Genomic DNA, 21,301 nt, shown 5'->3' with positions numbered 1-21,301 from the left:
GAAAAAACCAAGGTCATCATAGTCTGTAATCCTATTTCTTTCATACTGTCTGGGTGTGGAATCAAGAATAAGTACTTGTCCAATACAAGAACTTTTTACAGCAAGGATTACCCATCCCCCCCCCCCCCCCTCCATTATGCATGCTATTGCGCTTATCAACAAAGTGCATGTAAAATTTCTCTGTCCATTTTTTAGGCTGTCTTTCTGTAAAGTATCATCTGAAAACAAGTCAACGACTCGAAACGTTCTCTCCTCATCTTAAGGTTAGGTATACCTATGATCGTATACCACTTACTTTTTTTTTCTTTTTTTCTTTTTTTTTTTTTTTTTTTTACTTTGTTTGACTAGGTCCAGCAGTGGCCACATATTTTCATTATTGGAAATGGGCCGATTGACTTCCTGACCAGTTCAGTGAACGGACATTCACAGAGCTTTATTCTTGTGTATTTATTCATTTATCTTTTGACTGAAAGAACACGAAGCAGAAGGGCTGCCAGTGGGGCAGGGAGAGTGGAGGAGGCAGGGGTGTATCTAGTTCTCCAGCTAATTGCGAAAGATGTGGCACGGCAGTGGCAAGGTTGGCCAGTAATAAACATGTTTGATTATGGCAGAAACCGCCCATACCGCCTGCCGGTCTTTCATTACACACGACTATATATATATATATATAAGAGAGAGAGAGAGAGAAAAGAAAAGAAAAACAAACTCATCAAGAGAGAGAGAGAGAGAAGAAGAAGAAAAAACACATCAGTCTGTCACATATTCCAAATTTTCGGAACGATCTCGTTCCTTCCTCAAGGGCTAAGTTGTTTACATAATTATTATTACCAGGGTCACTCTTATGCAGCTATCATAATATGACGCAATCACGCCATGACGTACATGTCTCGATGCAAAATCGCCCACCGCCAGGTTTCGCCCAGAGCTGAAAGAATTCCGATTGTTTATTTTCTTCCACTATCAAAAAATAAGTTCCTTAACATATATATATGGTACGAAAGTCGAATGAGCCTATCAAACACTCCCCTCTCTCTTACCTCCCCATTCTGGTTCCGACTGATTACAAACACTCGCTGAAAAAAAAATTCTGCTTTGCATGTGAAAACAGACTTCCATTCTGTTTCTAATTATTGCAGTCAGTGTTAACATTTCGCATTTCGTAATCACAGAATTAAATGTGCTATTGGATGTGATAGTGTTCTCAGTTCGAAGAAAAATTTTAAAAATATTATGAAAACCAAAACGAGCCTTATTCTCTGCTTAGAGATCGAAGTAGTGAAAATATGATCGTTTTGGGTTTTTTTATTTATGGTCGTTTCATTCATTTATGTGTTTATATACCAGTTTATTTATTTGATATCTATTTATTTGTTTGTTTCTTTGTTTGATATTTCGTAACAAAATCAAATTCTGTGACGGAATCTTTTCACACCTCTGCCTCCACCCTTTCTCTCTCTCTCTCTCTCTCTCTCTCCTCATTTTGAAATGATCTTGTCTCAAGGCGCAAAATTTAAGAATATAACGCAACTGATGATAGCATGGGACACAACTTCAAGATAGAATGGTTACCATATTTACCTTTAACTGGAAATAAACGTCATATCAGCAAGGCTTTTAACTCTGTCCGTACGAACGGCGAAAGAGACGACGTTAACAGCGTTTCACCCCAATTACCATCATCAAAATATTGCAAGCGGAAGGCTCTTATACTGAAGACGTGAATGTTGACAAAGAATACCACAATTCTGACGACGGAAGCTAAAGGTTGGGTCATTCAGACACCCACTGGACATCCGAGGGGTCTGTGTAGAGGAGAAGAGAGGACTGGCCGTACTGAGTGAGTTAATGTAATAAACGCTACTCTGATTACTATAGTGAAGTCAATCAGGTCTTCAGACTCCTTGATTTTTTCCCCGTTATAATGGTGCAAATTTGTTTTGATACTCTTTGGGTTGGAACATGTTTCTCTTTTCTTTGATGATTAATTGAAATGATTTGTTGCATTATTATAATCCACTGATTTGTGTTACTCTAAATTTCTTATTGTTTGTTTGTTTTTTTATATTATTTTTATGTAAAATCTTTCTTTGTTTTCCTTTACACCTTCTGTATGCAGTGTTTGCTCACGCAAAATCGTCATGCAATATACGTTACAGCACAGCAACACCAATAAATATATCATCTAAGAATATAGGACAATTGAAACTTTGGAATGATTCACCTAAAAAGATACCTTTGGACACTGATCATGATGGTCATTATTTCTGTGATTGTCCTGTACGCCAGATCTTTTTTGTGTTCATTTTACTCATGTTAATGTAACACCCGCATAAGACATAGGCCTATTGATCCACAGCATGGTGCTTGAAACTGACACACCCGTATATGAACAACTCCAGTATTTAACTGCCTCAGTTAATTTTCACGGATCAAATGTATCTTTTTTTTTCACTTAAACTACAAATTTTTATTATTATCATAAGCAAAACATGGAATCAGTTTAGTCTGTTGTCAGACAGAGTATGTCAGCACTAGAGAAAGGTCGAAAAAGTATGGTTGCAGAAGTAGTAGTAGTAGTAATAATAATAATAATTCACTATGATAACTTTTCTGTGGCGCGATATGCAGTACTAATGATGCTCAAAGTGCCTTACATGATCGAGCTACATATAAATATAATGTTGGCATGTGGTGCTAACGTGGCCGAATGGAGTTTCTCCATGTCGTCGCTCTCACAATAAACATGCACACAAGAAGTTAAAGTTACTTTCGCTGTTTGTTGCGTTCTCATCCTGTGTTTGTGGCTCGACTGCCGCCTCTCGCACAGTCTCGTTCTCTCTCAGATTCTCGCGCATGCGCATTTATATCTGAAAGCTTCTAGCTCTCTCACATATATTCCCCCATGTTTGAAACGGCGTTCCGACGTTTAACTATACCAAAAAACAAACACCACCACCACACATACCTTGCAAATAAAATTTTAACCCACCCCCCCCCCCCCCCCCCCGAAAAAAACCTAGTTTACCACAAGCATTCTGATGACAAAGCTCGCAATCATCCGAAAGGTAAAAAGTATACGGCTACAAGTCACCAATCTTCCAAAATATGCCAACTAAAAGCACAAAATAAATATATAAACACTGACATTGCTTTGCCGTACATTATGGGAGAATGCAGTGAAAGAAATTTGAGGGGACAACCACATACCTGCAAGTATCTAAAATCAGTTAGCTTTTTTCTGAACTATGGTCAAAGACTAAGACGTCTGTCGGCCCACACTTAACTTTTATTCCACTTACAGTTACAAGTCTGTGCTAGCAACCAACACTCAACATCACAAGGAAAAAATTATAAATCATTAAAGAAAAACGGAATCTCCCAAAAAATAATTTTAAATAAAGGGGAATTGGGGGGGGGGGGGGGGGGATGCTTGGCAAAAATACCATGGTCATATTTTGCAAAACTAGTGAATGAGCATAGGCTCCCTTCCCAAAATGTAAAAATTAACTACATAGCACACAGGCATTACAAAAGCTCAATCCAATGCGTTCACAGAACGAATTTAAAAAAAAAAAAAAAAAAAAAAAAAAAAAAACACGCACAAACCATCAAACAATAAATTAAAATGAAAAACATCCAATACAACACACATTTCATGCACGCTCGCACACACTCGCACGCACGCACACACACACACACATATTATTAAGAATCATCGATCATCGGTTTTTTTGTTGTTGTTTGTTTGGGATTTTTTTGGTTTGTTTGTTTGGGTTTTTTTGTTTTGTTTTGTTGTTGTTTTTTTCTGTTTTGATGCATCCCACTGAGGAGAAAGGTTGGATACTTGTGTCGATTTCATCAAACATGACAGCAAGAGGGTGGAGTCCGTGTTTTTCAGCGAAGCGGTCTAAGGGAACTAACTACGGTAATTGATTTGTCGAAATATTCGTCTCCCTTGGTAATTCCTGTTTGCGCATGCTCAATGAACTGTGAGAACACAGACCCAACAACGTGCTAAACATCCGGTGAAACGTGAATGCATGGCCTAGGCCTACGTGAAGCAGGTTGTTCTCAAAGTGGGTCAACACGCGAAGGAAGGGGTTGTGTTGAATTTGCAGAAATAGATACAGAGAAATCAGTGTTTATATATCGTGTGTGGCATTGTGGAGGTCTTTATGCGTGAACAAGCTTTCAACGTGACCACCGGGCGTGAAGGATCATTTTGCACACAACCCTCAAGTTCTCGTGTCAGTCTCGCATCAGTGCCGTGTGGTTTAGATCTGCCATCGTCGCGAGTGGTCGTCTGCAACATTGGACTGATTTTTCTTTCCCGGGCTGTGAAAATTCTATTCAGTCCCAAGATCTTTTTTCTGAATTAGAGAACAAAGTTTTCTGCGTTCAACTGAACTAATATACCCCCACGTTTTATTCACATGACGGAGTTGAAGTCGCAGGTGGGAAAGAGTGTTTCGCCATTTGTTTCACAATACCAACACATTACAATGCCCGAATGACGAAGTAGATGACTTTTAACATGTCGTAGGACTCCCCTGTTTCCTGCTAGAATGAATGGCCACTTAAAGTCCAGTAGGAAGTATTACCAGTCAATCATTTTTGATACATTTATTATTTGGAATTGTACGCACAAACACGCGAAGAGGACAGACTCCTCTCCACCCTCCCTTCCTCATCCCGTCTCTTTCCTTCACACACACACACACACACACACACACATATATATATATATATATATATATATATATATATATATATATATAACATAAACAGAGAGAGAGAAACATATATATATATATATATATATATATATACTATACCTGTGAGTTTGTGCACCTTGTGAGACTGATTCTTTTACTAATTTTACCTGAACATTTGTCAATAACTCACTGTCATTATGATGCAGTTGTATATATTTATAAGCATACAGTAACATGCTATATTGCAATTTGTTTAATGAAAAAAGTATTGCAGCTGTATATATCTTTGCCATGAAATATCAGTCCTGTAGATTTTAATTACTCACTATCAGTATCTCACTATCTGTAATTAGAGTGTCTTTGAAGTCTTACAGCTGTCTAGATATAATGATCAGTTATCTTTGCCATAAATATGTCTGTTAATATGTTATAGATTCAAGTATTTGCTGTCAGTGTACATCATGTGGTGCAATACAGACTTTGAAACATCTTTTTGTATACAGTAATATAGTTCTTAATCAAGTTTATGAATAGAATTAAGAGGGTTTACATGTTCACCAGTCTGTTACTCCTTTCCAAATGAAAATTTCTAGTATTTTGTTATTTTTTAAATTTAGGGCTCAGTTTCTGTATTGGCGACATCATTAGAAATTATTAGAATAGTGATAATAGTTAACTGGTATAAGATTATATTGTTTTAGTGCCCCCCCCCCCCTTCCACCCCCCCCCCCCCCCCCCCCCCCCCCCAGACACACACACACCACACACACCAGCTCTAGAATGCAAAAGCAATTTAAATACAGAAGTGAGTAAACTCTGAATCACTGCTCATGATTTATACATGTATAGAAGGAAAGGGGAACACCAGCAACATGCCTATAGAAAAAAAAAAGTACCTGCAAGGCTTTTGTGATATATTGGAAGAAGAAATTGATTTTATTGACCTGTGTAAATAATATGGAAATGAGAGGAAAGAATTTATCAGATTGGTATCTGCACACACAAATGTTGTTACTATATCATCACAGGCTTCAGAATGTACCTGAAACTTGGAAGTCCATTTGGACTTCATTAGCATTTTCTACATTCACACACTTTTTTTTTCTTTTCTTTTTTTTTTAAGAAGAGATATTGAATATTCTCCTTGTGACAAGTTTAGATAGATATAGTTATAAACTGCATGATGGGTTTTGAGGACAGATAAAATATTTAGATTCACACACACACACACACACACACACACACACACACACACACACACCACACACATGCAGTGAACCCCCCCTCCCCGGACCCTCCTCCTCCCCCCCTCACTCTCTCTCTCTCTTTCTCTCTCACTCAAGGCCTGACTAAGCGCGTTGGGTTACGCTGCTGGTCAGGCATCTGCTTGGCAGATGTGGTGTAGCGTATATGGTTTTGTCCGAACGCAGTGACGCCTCCTTGAGCTACTGAAACTGAAACTGATCTTTCTCTCTCTTAAACACACACACACACACACACACACACACACACACACACACACACACACACACACACCACTTGTAGTTTTTCTCTTTTGAAATTTATGTAAATACTTTTTGACAGTTGATGAGACGTTTTTGTGTGAGAATAGAATGTTTGGTCATGACTGGACAAGGAAAGAACTTCAAAAAGCTTTTATTAGTTTTAACGTAGAGATTAAGTCTTTTGACTAACTCTGCTCGGTAGTTTTGGTTGTGATATTATACTCTTCCTGTTAATTTTCAAGTTGTCAAACACAACTTAGTTTTTCAGTCAGTACATGTAGTTTTGTGTTTCTTATCGCAGCAATAATCACAATCTTAACACATTGTTGCTTTTCTTCTTCTTCTTCATTCGTGGGCTGCAACTCCCATGTTCGCTTGTAATAGTTGTATGTACACAAGTGGGCTTTTACGTGCATGACCATTTTTACCCCACCATGTAGGCAGCCTTACTCCATTTTAGGGGGTAACATATTGTTTCAAAGTTGGTCAGACAATGTTTTCTTTGCATTAGTCTGTCAGTGATATCTTTATTGCCTGTTAGTTGTAACTTTTTCATTGATTTGTGCTTTCACAGGTGAGTGTTAATGATCAGCTGGTGCTAGTACACCAGTGAATATTGCTTTTATATTATATATGCATGTGTGTGAAACCAACACCTGAGCAGTTGGGGAGGGTGTGTGTGTGTGTGTGAAACCAACACCTCAGCAGTTGGGGATGGGGGGATGGGGGGGGGAGAGAACAAAACAAAGTGTTTAATGAATAATTTGCAAAAACAAATAGATAATGAATAAACAAATAAAAACAATAATCGTGGCATTAATAAAAGAATGTGAATACATACTGAAATGACCATTGATTTATACTATAGTAAACTATTACAGCAGTAAAATATATAATACATATATTTCTTGTGTAAGTTAATCAGGTGCATGTTTGTTGGGTCCAGTCATCCAACCCATTCCACTAGCCACCAGTAACTGAACAGGCTGATGGTTTCATGAAAGGAGTAAGGCTGGGGCTGTCTAAGGTAACACAGTCTGCACTGGATCAAGTGCTGTGCAGGTCAGATCTCTAACATGGCATACACTGGTGTTGCTGGTGTTCACTTCAGTGTAAGATGCTTGCACCGAAAACATATTCATGCCAGTGTCTGAAACTTGTTAAAAGGAACTGTCTTTGTTTGGTGGAGGTATTCATGTATACTGTAGTATTTTTGGTTTTTGTTTCTTTTTCAGTCTTGGTATCCCTGCACAGTAGTGTTATACCAGAATGAACAAAAAGCCTATCCACCAGTAGGATATATAAATTTGTGCATTTTTGTGTAAGGATAGACAAGTTTGTAATGTGTGTGTGTGTGTGTGTGTGTGGTCTGATTGTGTGCATGCACCCTGAATTTTGTTTTACTTGAGGCATATGTGTTGATGAGTTACAACTTCATGCAAGTAGACCTCATAAATAAATGCAACAAAAAACAAACAAAAAAAAAATATATATATATATTAAGATTCTGCAGCTGGATTTAGCCAGAGTTTAACAAATGGCCTGTATGTGTACATACCATACTGTATACTCTAGTCTATGATAGTTGGGTATGACTATGACCATCAGAACAGTAAAGGAGGCAACTGCTGTCCCAACTATCAGGGCTAGAATTTGATTATAATTTATAGTGGTGAATGTCTTGCACAGGTTACATCCCCACTTTCTTGACCACAGTCAGCATTGGGATGGTTCCCAAAGGCCAACTAGCCCCCAGGGCTGCAGCACTAAGAGCCAGTGCAATCTTCATCTTGCCTCCTAGTTTGAGAGTCATAGCACTTCACAAAAGACTAAGCTGTTAATGCCTGTATGATGATGAACCAAACACAAACTCAATTGCAGAGTGAGGAATTAAGAAAGTGGGCTTCTGTTTGCAGGGATGTATCCAGATTTCCTGACGTGTGGCCTGTGTGCGGAGGAGTTCCCCCTGTTCAAGATCATTGACTTCATCCAGCACAAAACCTCCTGTCTGCAGGCATCTGGAGGATACAGTTTGTCTGGGGGGGACCACGATGGAGGTGATCATCCAGGACTGTGTGTCAGTGTGTGTGTGTGTGTGTGTGTGAAAAAGAGAGAGAGAGCATGCACATCTACCTGTCTCTCTCTCTTTTTTTTTTAATTTTTAAAGCAATGACGCTAGTGCCACTAAGTTTACACAAGTAGAACAGATGTTTTGGGTCTTGTTGCAAGAAAGGATACCAGTTGACATTAAACCATAAGTTTCGGTGAGACATTTACATAGGTTGTGAATCCATTTCTCTGTGAACTGTTTCTCTTCTACATTTACAAACTGAAATAACTGAGAGAAAGCATAAATGACTGAATTAGCTTTAAAAGCAAAGTTTAGATTTGTCAGGCAGTGTCAGATATGTTCTTTATGTTAAAAAAACAAACCCCACCTATTAAAAAAAATTAAAAAAATCAAAACAAAAACAACAAATGAACACAGGTATTGGCTGGCCCATACTGGGTAGAATATTTGACCTTTTCTTGATCAGATCAAAAGCCTGCAGCAGACATTTGAATATTTGAACAGGACTACCGTTTGCAAGGCCTAAATAATACCCCTTTTGTGTGTGTGTGTACACGTGTGTGAACTCGAGAATTAATGGAAAAGAAAACTGATATCCTTCATAGTTTTCTGCTTATTTGTCACAGCTGTCGGCTCCATTTCAGCTCAGAATAAAAAAGTCTGAGCTGGCTAAAGAGACTTTGGGATGACAGCTGGTGAAATTAATGACAGGCTGTGTGTGATGATTTTTTTTTTTCCATTATTTATTTATTTTTTATTCGTTTGGCAGAGTTTGGAGATGTCTTCCATCAGTTTCTTACCAAACATCCAGTGTTCTATAATCTGATCAGCTGATCAGTATATCAGTATATCTTGGTTGGTTTTTTTTTTTTGGGTTTTTTTTTTTTTATTATTATTATTATTAAACCCTAAACATGCCACATTTTGCTTGCTTTGCTCATCTGCAAAGGTGAGGCTACTAAAAACAGTTGATCTCTACAATTTGACAATACATCACATTTTCCCAGGAAGTAGTTTTCCAATGACAGTCTGTCCATGGCTAATCTGACCCAGTCAAGGGCAGTATCATCAACTCCAGAGGACACTCAAAGTCTTCACAACAAGATGGCATGACCCAGAGTATCAAAAGCCACACTCAGGTCAAGCAGAGCAATTACTGAAACAAGTCTCTCATCAGCTGTGGCATTGGAAGACCGAGGACAACAGTCTCTGTACTGTGGAATTTTCTGTTGGCAGACTGAAATGTTTTCAGAAGGTTATTATGAGAGAGATGGTTTTGCACCAGTCAGAACAATGTTTTCAATAATTTTAGGTATGAAAGGAAGGTTCAAAACTGGGTGGAAATTGTTTAACTCGTTGGGGTCAGGGTCAGTTTTAAGGAGTGGTGTGACGATGGCCTCCTTGAAGGGATGAGGAAAGAGAGTGGTTGATAATTTTTGTGATTGGAGGCATAAGACCATCTAGACACTGGTTAGGAAGGGATGTTGGGATCATCAATGGGGTCAAAACAACAAGACTCGGAAGGTGATTCCATAATGAGTTTATGGAGTTCTTCCTCAGTCACAGGCTGAAACTGGAACAGTTTAGGGCCATCACAGCAAGAGAAGGAGGGGACAGAACACACGCACACAAATCCAGATCATTGCAGATCTACTCGACTTTGTCCGAGAAAAAGTCAGAAACAATCAGGCAGATCAGATTTGGGGATGTTGGTGGTGAGGGGAGTGGCCATATCTTTGCTTGGGAGTTTATTTGAGGCAGCAAAGGGCTGCCTGCTAGAAGCACAAGCAGAGAGTTTGTCTTCAAAGTAAGCCATTGTAGCGGCACTGACAGTGGAACTGGCAGCAGCACTACCAGTGCACAATGAGCTGGAAGGCCCTCCAGCAGCTCTCGGCTTTCCTCCGCCTGTGCCTGGCAGCTTGCACCTCGTTCAGCCAGGGCACAGAGGGACGGTCACTGATTCGCCTTGTAATCAGAGGAGCATTGTGATTGAGTAAACAGTAAACTGTTGGGATCACTAATTATTTATGATGTTATTCACTGCTCGCCCATCTTTTTTTTTCTTCTTTAATTATTCATTTAATTCTTGGATTTTGCCTAAGTGACCATTTCTTCTTGTGCATTAGAAAATAATTAGCACTCTGTGAAGTAGACCAATATTGTGGTAGTTGATACATGTTAACATTTGAAAGCAGAAAATATCAGTTAATTTCTTTGCCATAATTATGTGGAAAAATAGTACACAAAGTGACAAACAAGAAAATTGATAGTGTAAACAACCAACAAATAACTTACAACTCGAATGATTTATCAAAAATGAACCAGTCCAGTTCCAGTATCCAAGCTTGACGTAATGCTTCACTGAAGAATAATTCAGTCCAGGTTGAAGGGGGCATTTCATATAGGAAAACAAATTCCTGGAATTTTCCCTGCCATACACAGTGAAGGGAAGCAATCCATCCACATTAGAATGGTGCTCCACCTTGGGTTGTTTCCCATTAACTTATGATGTGTCAGACATCACAGCAAGCTCATTGCAGTGCAAAAATAGTTGACTCGTTCCGTTTGATTGACAGCAAGGGATCTCTTCTCTCTCTTTCTCTCTGTCTCTTCTTTTCTTTTCTACTCCTGCCAGCTCTGTTGGTCAGTCTCTTGTATAGTGAATCAGAATATTCACGTTTTCAATCTGTTTATGTTATTGAGTCTGAAACCAAAGTAGATCTGGAGTTGTTAAGTTCATTAATATTTGCATAAATTGAGAAGAAAAAAAAACCCAAAAAAACCCCAATAAACAAACAAAAAAGCAACAACAACAACAAAAATCACTCCTGTCTGACTGTCTGTGGTATACCCCTTTCTCCTCTCTTTTCATTTTCCCTCTCATGTCCTACTCTCATAATTTATAAGCAAACACAGATCTGCCCACATAAAGGCTCTGTCTCACTGTCTCTTTTTCCGTTTCCCCTCGTTCGTGTTCATATCCACTTGGTTTGATCTTTATGGGTTTTTTTTGGTTTTTTGTATTTTTGCTGCCCCATCATCTGCGCTGTTTCAGTGGCATTACTCCCACGCCGCTAATTTAGATTCCCCCATACACGGCCACACCCGGGTTCGTCCGTCGCAGTTCCAGCATCGGCAGTCCACAGGGAACCATCGATGTTAGGTCGCCTGGAGGCCACACACCAGAGGAGACCCTGCACTGCTGCTGAGTCACTTCGGTGGTGTTCAGTGGTGCCTGTTCTGTTTTAACGTACTTAGGACACCACCTACTAAGCCCCCTACTAACGACAATAATGGCTTAGTCGCGGAGCCAGACTGAGTGAGCGTCTCTCCCAGAGTGGAGACCGCCACCACGTCCCTCAAACAACAGCCCCCCCATGAATCTGCCGACACTGACAACATTGACAGGACTCACCCCAAGCACGGAAGTGGAGGGGCATCAAAACTGAGGTCACCATGAGAGCAGGGCATGAAAGGTCACAGACTTTGAGACTATTTTGTTTATATTGATGACAATGAAGGAGAAGGAGGATGACGATGATAATGACGATGTTGCTGTGGAGGTCCATTTTGGTTTGGGACTGCGTGACAAGGCTGTACTCTACGCTTCCTGTCATAATGATATCCCGGTGTTAACCAGGCCCGAGAGATACAGACACTTGCAGTGTTGGTCAGGTAATTGGAGCAACACACCCAAAGACGCATCCTTGAAGTGGATGACACTCGACTGTGTGGTCCCAGTCTCCCCATTTAAGCCCACAGCACACTCAACTCTGGGTAGGAGCTGGCCACGGGCCGAAAAACCCACCTCTGCTGGGATTCGAACCCGCGTCCTCCCAGCCGTCAGTCCGCGACACTAACCACTTTGCCACGGCAGCTGGTTGATCTTTATGTTTAGTATTGTCCATAGTATATGTCTGCATGTTTTCTGACTGCAGGGCTAATCTTCATGCTGTATAAGTATATTATTGTCCATAGTATATGTCTGCATGTTTTCTGACTGCAGGGCTAATCTTCATGCTGTATAAGTATATTATTGTCCATAGTATATCTGCATGTTTTCTGACTACAGGGGCTAATCGTCATGCTGTATAAGTATATTATTGTCCATAGTATATGTCTGCATGTTTTCTGACTGCAGGGCTAATCTTCATGCTGTATAGTATTGTCTATAGTATATGTCTGCATGTTTTCTGACTGCAGGGCTAATCTTCATGCTGTATAGTATTGTCTATAGTATATATGTCTGCATGTTTTCAGACTATGGGGCTAATCTTCATGCTGTTATAACAGTTAAGTACTGTCTCTATATGTCTGCATGTTTTCTGACAACAGTGGCCTACCAGCCTGGGCTGTCCTGTTCTCTCTGTCAGCAAGACTTCCACACCGCCCGTGGGATGCTGCGCCACATCCAGAGCAGTCACAACATGGTGATTGTTCACCAGAAGCCTCTGGTTCCCCTGCAGCACTCAGTGGTAGGCCTCAGTCAGCTCAGCTCCACTCCTGCTGGTCCTCTTAATCCATGTGCAGCAACAGACAACAGACAGGCACCCAGTGCTGCCACTGTCACGACCATCTCTGACACTCCCTCCACCAGTCTGTCACAGATACCAGACGGCATTGTTGTCTCATCTTCAGAAAAGGCATCATCAATGCCCATGACCTGTGCCAAGGTAGCGTCCACAGAGGGCACAACGGTGTGCTGCAGTGGGAAAGAGTGTCACGTGACCATTAACCCCCCACGTCAGAGTCCACCCACCAAGAAGTGCTGCAGTTCTGTGGTTCCAAAGAAAAGGAACCGCCATATGCAGGAACATGATTCAGAGGATATGGAACAGTGTGCGCTGGAAACACTGGCAGGTTTACGTGGTCGATTACTGATGAGCCAAAAAAGCCGACCAGGTCATAAAAAGGCAAGAAAATCCAAGTCTTCTCATAGCAGAAAGTCTGAGTGCTTCATGAGATGCGAAAAAGAAGTTGTGTGTGTTCCAAAGGCTTCCAAGGACAGTGAAGCAGAAGCAGAGGAAAAGGAGAGGGGTGATGTTTGTGAAGAAGAGGAGGAGCACAGTGGCAGAGAATGTCACAGCCATGACACCAGCTGCAAAAAAGACAAACATAAAAGCAAGGTAGAAATCTACAGTGTGGAAAAGGACAGTGTCACAGGTAGACAAACTGTCATTATAAACTCTGGCATGAAGGTGACAGTACAATCCACAACAGCCAAGAAATCCCAAGATGATCCAGCCATCCCTGCTTCTCAAGCTGCTCCTGATAATTCTTGCAGTCAGACCCTTCCCACTGAAGACGCCAGCCGTGAATCGGCGCAGATTTTGGCAGAGCTGATGTACCACCACAGGTCACTTCCCCTGGAGCAGTCGATGATTCCACTTCAGAACCAGCAAACCACTGTAGCAGACTGTCCCATCCCCATGACTCCAGGCTTGCAGAGCCCCCTGTCTGATCGCGCTGTGACAGACTTCCTGTCCATGGACGGGGGCATTTCCTCAACAGACGCTGCCACCTTCTCCCGTTCCATGTGCCCGATGTTTGCAAACAGTGCGTCCTTTGAGATCCCTGTGAACCTGACGGCCTCAGCAGCACAGCCTCAAGGAGGTGCTGGTCAGCCTCTGGACATGCAGCAGGCGCCAGACCTGGACTCACTGACAGCGTCCATTCAGCCGTTCCCTGCCCTGGAGCAGCACATCAGTCAGCACACTACAGTTCTCTCTGTGCCTGAGGTTCAAATCCCTGTGGGCAGCACCATCGGTAGCCTTGGCATGGGTGAGGATGGCGTTCAGGACATTGAAGGGAGGAAGATGGCAGCTGCCAAGAAACGTCGCTACCCAACGTCTCGCCCTTACAAGTGTACACAGTGTGACCAAGCTTTTAACCAGCCCATCCATCTGAAGAAGCACATGAGCAAGCACACTGGTAAGGAACACTTCATTTTGTGTTATAAATTCAGCTTGTGGCATACTGCACTCTCCTGTCATCTACACACCCCACCCCACGCCCCCAGTTTCCTCTTAAATTGTTATGAATTAAAAACAACTTTTATCTTATAATTTGATGGGTGCTAAAAGCTATAATATTACTTTATGATCTGTAGATTGTTAAACAACAACATGTTTTTTTAGGGGTGGAGTTGCAGTTCAGTACCTGGATTAGTATAGTATATTGTGAATCATAGTAAGTAGTAGCCATGATTTGGATTGTGACATCTTGGCTTCTCTTTTTCAGTGTTTGACATTAGTTTATGCAATTTGACATCAGGGCTCAGAATCTGATTTCCCATCTTATACAATAGATAGTACTGCCCATAGACTCTGTTACATGCCATAAAACACGTTCTCTTATGGTCCTTTATCTTGAAGTTTAACCCTCAGTAGCCACCGACAGATGACTAAGAGAAAAATCAGTGTCATTTGTAGATTAAAGACTTTCAACCTTACTATGATGAACATTAATATTTATAACATTAATGATGAGAACAATACTAATACAATACAAATAATACTAAAACCAGTAATAGTAACAACAGTAATGATAATGATAATAAGTAGTAGTTGTAATTGATTTATAAAGCACTTTTCCATGTAAAATGTGCTCAGTTACGCCGTACAAAGTAAAAATAATAAGATAGAATAAAAACATTTTAAACATGTATCCAGTTTGTATTGAATTCTTGCCTTAACAGGCCTGCAAGTGTTATGCCCTTCAGATCAGTCTCTTCCAAATATTGCATGGCTGCTGTTGTGCAGTCTGTGTTGTCATGTGCACATGTGTAACTGTAACCTGTGTTGTCATGTGCATAGGTGTAATGATTATGTGCTGTCATGTGCACATCTTCTTAATGAGATATATTTTATTTTATTATAGAGAAAATGGAGTCTTGAAAAAAGAAAAATAAACTTTCAAAATTTGGTACATTGAATTTCCATAAATGTATTCATTAGCTTTTGAAATAAAATGACTTTTGAAAAGAGCACTTAAGAGAGAGAGAAAAGTTTGTTGTTTTTTTTCATGCATATTAGCACACACTCATACAACACATGTAGTTTCTTTTGTCTTTGTCACATTGTGCATGTGAGTGAGAACATTAAGATACACACAGCCTTTGTCAGGAATGGTCATGTTTTATTTTAAAATTTTAAGAAAGTGTAAGAGTGAGAATATTGATATGATGTATATTGTGTGTGCGTGTGCATGTGTTTATGTAAGTTTGTGCCTGCCTATGTGTGCGTATGTGTTAGGGTAGCTGTTAGATACACATGTATGTTGAAATGTATGTATGCAGCGTGTGTGTGTGTGTGTGGGTGGGTGGGTGCGTGCGTGCGTGCGTGTGTGTGTGTGTAGTCACATTTTGGTGTGTGTATGTAACATAGATATGATGTATTATGCTAACAAAAGCGTTTTTTGTAAAGCACCTAGAGCAGATTTCTGGATAGTGTGCTATATAAGTATCCATTATTATTATTATTATTATTATTATTATTATATTCTGAAAATGTTTTCTGTTTTGTAGGTGTGAAACCATTCAAATGTGAAAACTGTGAATATTCAACTGTGGAACGCAGTCACCTGAAAGCTCATAACCGCATCCATACAGGTATGATGTGTTACTTGGGGTGAACATTTTGCTTATTAGCTCACTCTGGGTGGTGAGATTTCTGCCTTTCATTTCCCCCAAGACAGTCCATTTATAATGTTTTGAATACAAAATCAGAAAATGAAATTTTCACGACTGATTGTTAACCTGCTGGATTATTTATACGAAAATATTGAAATCCGTAACTACATATTACAGCCTTTTATACCATGTGGAAAATACTCCAAATTTTGCTTTGGCACAACATTCAACACACTCATATAATTTCATGGAAACACTTTTCAGTTAGCAGGAAAAAAGTTTGACAAGTGTACCAGACAGTTTGTGATAAGCATTGATTACATTTAGAAAATGGAGGCAGTCAGATTTTTCTATTCTTGTTTGTGTATATCTTTTACTTTTTCATATCGTTTAATACTTTTTAAACAGATCGTTTTCTTTTCAATCGCCAAAGACGTGGAACAAGCTCCCTGATAACCTCCGTCATTCTGATTCCCTCGCATCTTTTAAATCTCGTCTCAAAACTCACCTTTTCCCTCAGCAATAAGTTCAATTGTGGCAGGTCCACTTCCTTTTCGTTAGCTGTGCTTGACTATGTGTGTATACATATGTATGTGTACATAAGTACATGCACGTATATGAATGTGTATTGTGTGTGCGTGTGTTTATGTAAGTTTGTGCCTGCCTATGTGTGTGTATGTGTTAGGGTAGCTGTTAGATACACATGTATGTTAAAATGTATGTATGCAGTGTGTGTGTGTGTGTGTGTGTGTGTATGTAACATATATATAATGTTTTATGTTAACGAAAGCGTTTTTGTAAAGCACCTAGAGCAGATTTCTGGATAGTGTGCTATATAAGTATCCATTATTATTATTATTATGTTTTGTATTGTACCTTGAGCTTTTTGATAATGATTGCAAAGTCTACTTGCTAACTCTTATTACAATTGCAAGGAGCAAGGACTACTCTCTGACTGGGTGAATGTTGATGGGTTTTATTTGGGGTTGCAGGTGAAAAGCCATTCCAGTGCCAGTTCTGCAATTACGCCACAGCACAGAACAGCACACTCCGAGTTCATCTCAGACGTCACCATCAGGACAGACAGACTGCTGCCGTGCCAACCACATCCACCACAAGCAAACAGGAATGATGTTAACTGCATCCTTGGTTTTTCTTAACAGGTCGGATGAAAGTGAAGGATGTTTTTTTCTGTTTTTTACATTACCAGAGCTTTCAAAGTGTATTTATTCTGAGAAACATTAACCCTTTCATCGCCAGAGGTGCAGAGCTAGCTCACTGTACAAAACAGCTGAGCAGCAGTACACTTCTGTCTAAACCAGCTGTGCAGGAGAGGGAAAACTGTGTCACCACCAACCCACTTTAACCTGTCATAGCTTCGCTTCTACTCATTCAATCTTCTTCATTCATAGCTCATTGTAAAGGGCAATGGATGTAGATTATGATGAGCATGTTTATTTGTATTAACACATTGATTGAATTTTGAAATCAGTTGATGAAAACGAAAAAGTATGTACTTTTGAGTAGTTTTCACATATTCTTGGTTGTTTCAAAACATACACCATTTCAAGTGAAAAATGAACAAACAGACTGGGAAATACAACTGGAAACATAGACATAACACAATGTAATAAAATGTGCACTCACCTGTGCGCAGAGATGAAAAGAACACACACACACACACACACACACACACACACACACACCAGTAATTCCATTAGGGAAAACACCACCACCTCACACTCATTCTTGACCGGTCTGGTGAATTCTTCTCCACTGTCACTGTCAGCAATCGGCACTCCAGCTGGCAAATTATTGTCTAAATTCATTTGCAATGACTCCATGGTGTTGTAAACATTCTTTCATTTGTTTCCTGAAGTGCTGGCCATGCTTCGACTGGAGAAATCTGCTAAATGAATTCAGAAATATTCGACAATGTGTGTCAACTTTCAACTCAAACATATAATAGACATTCCGGAAACATGTGGTGAACTTGTGTGGTTTCACGAAAAGAAGAACGAGCGAGGTTGGTAACTCTAGTGTACAAGTGGCCGATCGGCGCCTGAAGTGTTGAGCGCACTGGTCGCTGATTGGTGCCTGAAGCGTTCAACTCGGAAGTCGCCGATCGGTGCCTGAACCATCGAAAGGGTTAAGCTGAAGAACTAACCCGCCCAGTTTTTTTGTTTTGTTTTTGTGTATGCATTGGAAGACTGCAATTTATATACATGTACACACAATTTTAAGGGTGCATGAATATATTTTTTTCATGCTGTTTACTGTTTAGGTAGTGTTGTTCTTTAAATAAAACAAACCACAAAAACAACAACTACCGTGATTTGGGTAATTTCATGTTTCTAGAATTTTAAAAACTAAGAAACAACTTGATTCTAAGAACAGATACGGGATGATTAATCAGATGAATCTGCTTTGTTTGATTTATTTGGGAAACTTGTCCTCATCAGCTGTTGCTGGGTGTTTGAACCTTGATCTTTTTGGAATGGAAATCCCTTATAAATCTGTGACCTGTTATTAGATTGAGAAAGAAATAGACTAATTTTCCATTTGGTGTCATATACTGTACCATGTCAAACTGATGCAAACTAGGCCTATCGGTTTGCTCTGCTTGGCCAAATTTTGCGCGGCTAACAGTGAAAAGACGAGCCGTCTTGCCCCGGTCCACTCTCAGCCAGTCAAACGCCTCTAAAAGCTATAAGCGCTGGATTTTCCAGTTTGTGGTTTTGGTAGGTTGCCTGATTGAAGTATTGTTTTTCTAACAGTATCACTATAGAAGTTTAACATATTCTGAAGACGTGTGTAAATCTGTCTTAAGAACACAATCAATTTCATCACCAAAACAAAACAAAATACAGTATTTTTTGACTTGCAACAGTCTGTGGAAGGTGTAGTTGGTAGTCAGAGATATGTGTGTCAAAGCTTCAGAAGTACAGAAAACGAGAAATGACTGAATTAGGTTGTAGTGGAGAATTGCATTTAAAGTTTTGTGCTGTCCTTACTGCATCCAGTGTTGGTTAAATTACGGCTGTCTGGTTGAGATCACAGTGATTGCTTTTTTGTTTGAGATCACGTTGTTCAGACTGTAAGGTGCAGAAATAATAATGTCAGTGAAAAACATTTATGCATGGTTGCATCAGTTTTTGTATTAAAAAAAAAAAGAAAAAAAGAAGATACGCCTTGATATTCAGGCATTATATGTATATGTATCTGGTAACACCAGTTAGACTGCTACTATCAGGTGACACCATTTAAAACATTTTTTAAAAGATTAAAAAACAAGAGAGGCAAGGCCTTCAAGACCCACTTGTGATATACTTTAAAAAAAAAAAAAAAAAAATTTAATCGTTAAAATGTGTTCTGTATTTTTTTGTTTTGTTTTTGTGCACTTCAGAGCACTTGCTCATTCAGAAAGCAGAGGAGGAGGATGTGGTTTTGTTGTCCAGTTTAACTGTTATCATGATGAATGAAATTTTTATTTTTTAAAGCTTCGGGTTAATAGAAGAAAAAAAAAAGTCCTAACGGCAGATTCGAACCCCGTGTGTTCGGGTGAGAAGAAACTGTCTTACCCATTACACTATCGTAGCTCCTCAACTGACGTTCAAAAATATAACATTTAAACATGCTTTTTTAAAGGGCGACAAATCGATAGTGGTATTCGCAGTGAGAACGCTATATAAATCATATTATTCTGGTGTATCTTGGGCATTCAAAAAATCTTTAAGGGCAATTAAAAATTCTTTTTAAGTCCAAGGTAAAGGAGACGTGGCTATCGCCGCAGTCACACTGCAACATTTAGCCATTTTCTCTGGATCCAGATAGATGTACAAGTTTAGTTACACCCGGTTGACACGGTTGATTCAATTTCTCTTTTATGTTCATTCTAGTTTGAACAAAAAATGATAAAAATGACTGCTCTTGTTGTGTCAGAATATCAGATCAAAGTGCCAAGTTTAGAGAATAAAAAAAATATATATATATAACAGTAATTTCAGATTGCATATAATTTGGCTTCTTCTTTTTTTTTGTGCCCATCCCAGAGGTGCAATATTGTTTTAAACAAGATGACTGGAAAGAACTGAATTTTTCCTATTTTTATGCCAAATTTGGTGTCAACTGACAAAGTATTTGCAGAGAAAATGACATTGTTAAAGTTTACCATGGACACACACACACACACACACACACAGACAACCGAACACCAGGTTAAAACATAGACTCACTTTGTTTACACAAGTGAGTCTAAAAACCACATGGTTCAAAACCACAGTTTGTGTCTAGTCCTATTTTGCTTTTGCACAAAATTTTTGGGACATTCTCAGAGCACTTGCTCATTCAGAAAGCAGAAGAGGAGGATGTGGTTGTGTTTTCCAGTTTAAGTGTTATCATGATGAATGAAATTTTTATTTTGTACTTTCTTGCTTACATCTCTTTTGGCCAATAACCACATTTGAAACCTCTTACAAACGCCCAGATGTACCCTTTTGGTCATCTGAGCTAGAAGGAAAATGTTTTGATTGGCCGGGAAACAAATTTCAGGCCATGCAAATTGACGCATGATGCATGAAACAGTTGAATGGTATGGGAGATAATCATATGACCATGCAGTTTTATGGGCTCTGGGAGAGTTCCCTCCCTGTAATTGTTTTGTGGGGACTGCTGTGGTCAGGAATGAATGGAAGGTACAGTGTTTCATGTACAGGAAATCTTGCTGGGAGAAGGGGGAGTGGGGGGGACAAAAATTTTTTTAAAAAGAAAAAAAAACCCACCAAAAACAATATATATATATATATATATATATAAGAAAGCACAATAACACAAAACTAACAAAATAAATCTCCTTAACAAATAATCAAAGCCTTATTTTTATCCCTAGGATGAAGCCTATTATTTACTTTTGTTAATCAGAAATGTATTTGTTCCAAATTTTATTTACCCTCGTCTGTCAGCAAGTATTTGAAAACAGAATGTATAAATCATGAGGATGCCTCAGTATTTGCTCTGTTGCTATGATATTTATTCATTGAGACATCTTCCTATTATGCATATTCTTGAAGCTGTGTGTGTTTTATGTATTGATGTTGCTTTAATCCTCTGATTCTGTAATTTAACTTCTACAGTGCCCTTTGACAGAAATTTCCATGAAGTTCTGAAATGTAAGAAAGTTCCCCACGACCAGTATTATATCTATGCTTGTCAAAAAGGGATTTTCTTTCCTCTTTTTAGAAAAAAAACCATTCAGTTCACACTTTTGTCTTTAATTATTCATGAGGAGCAAAACCTAATCACACTTTGTATGGTCATTCCATGATGTTATTTGTAGTAACTGAAATTCAGACGACGCTATCAAAATGAGAGACAACCATCA

The 21,301-nt window shown here is 39.4% G+C and overlaps 1 protein-coding gene across 1 annotated transcript; it reads left to right on the top strand.

Annotated features, from left to right (window-relative positions):
* The first annotated feature begins 4,111 nt into the window (after positions 1 to 4,111).
* LOC143300554 (uncharacterized) lies at positions 4,112 to 20,729 on the top strand. The gene is made up of 5 exons (XM_076614307.1): positions 4,112 to 4,454; positions 8,137 to 8,277; positions 12,627 to 14,222; positions 15,817 to 15,900; positions 16,914 to 20,729. The coding sequence occupies exons 2-5, from the start codon at positions 8,139 to 8,141 to the stop codon at positions 17,051 to 17,053; spliced, it is 1,959 nt and encodes a 652-aa protein (XP_076470422.1). The 5' UTR covers positions 4,112 to 4,454; positions 8,137 to 8,138; the 3' UTR covers positions 17,054 to 20,729.
* The last annotated feature ends 572 nt before the right edge of the window (positions 20,730 to 21,301 follow it).

Source organism: Babylonia areolata, chromosome 26 (assembly GCF_041734735.1).
Source record: "Babylonia areolata isolate BAREFJ2019XMU chromosome 26, ASM4173473v1, whole genome shotgun sequence".
Classification (NCBI taxonomy): Eukaryota; Metazoa; Mollusca; class Gastropoda; order Neogastropoda; family Buccinidae; genus Babylonia; species Babylonia areolata.
Note: the sequence above shows the minus strand (reverse complement) of the source record. Positions and strands in the feature narration are given on the sequence as shown.

Bases quoted from the DNA above. Each gene is read 5' to 3' on its own strand.
- LOC143300554 (XM_076614307.1), top strand. From the start codon at position 8,139: ATGTATCCAGATTTCCTGACGTGTGGCCTGTGTGCGGAGGAGTTCCCC. The intron at 8,278-12,626 runs GTGATCATCCAG...TTCTGACAACAG, and splicing joins TGGGGGGGACCACGATGGAG to TGGCCTACCAGCCTGGGCTG. The intron at 14,223-15,816 runs GTAAGGAACACT...TCTGTTTTGTAG, and splicing joins GCACATGAGCAAGCACACTG to GTGTGAAACCATTCAAATGT.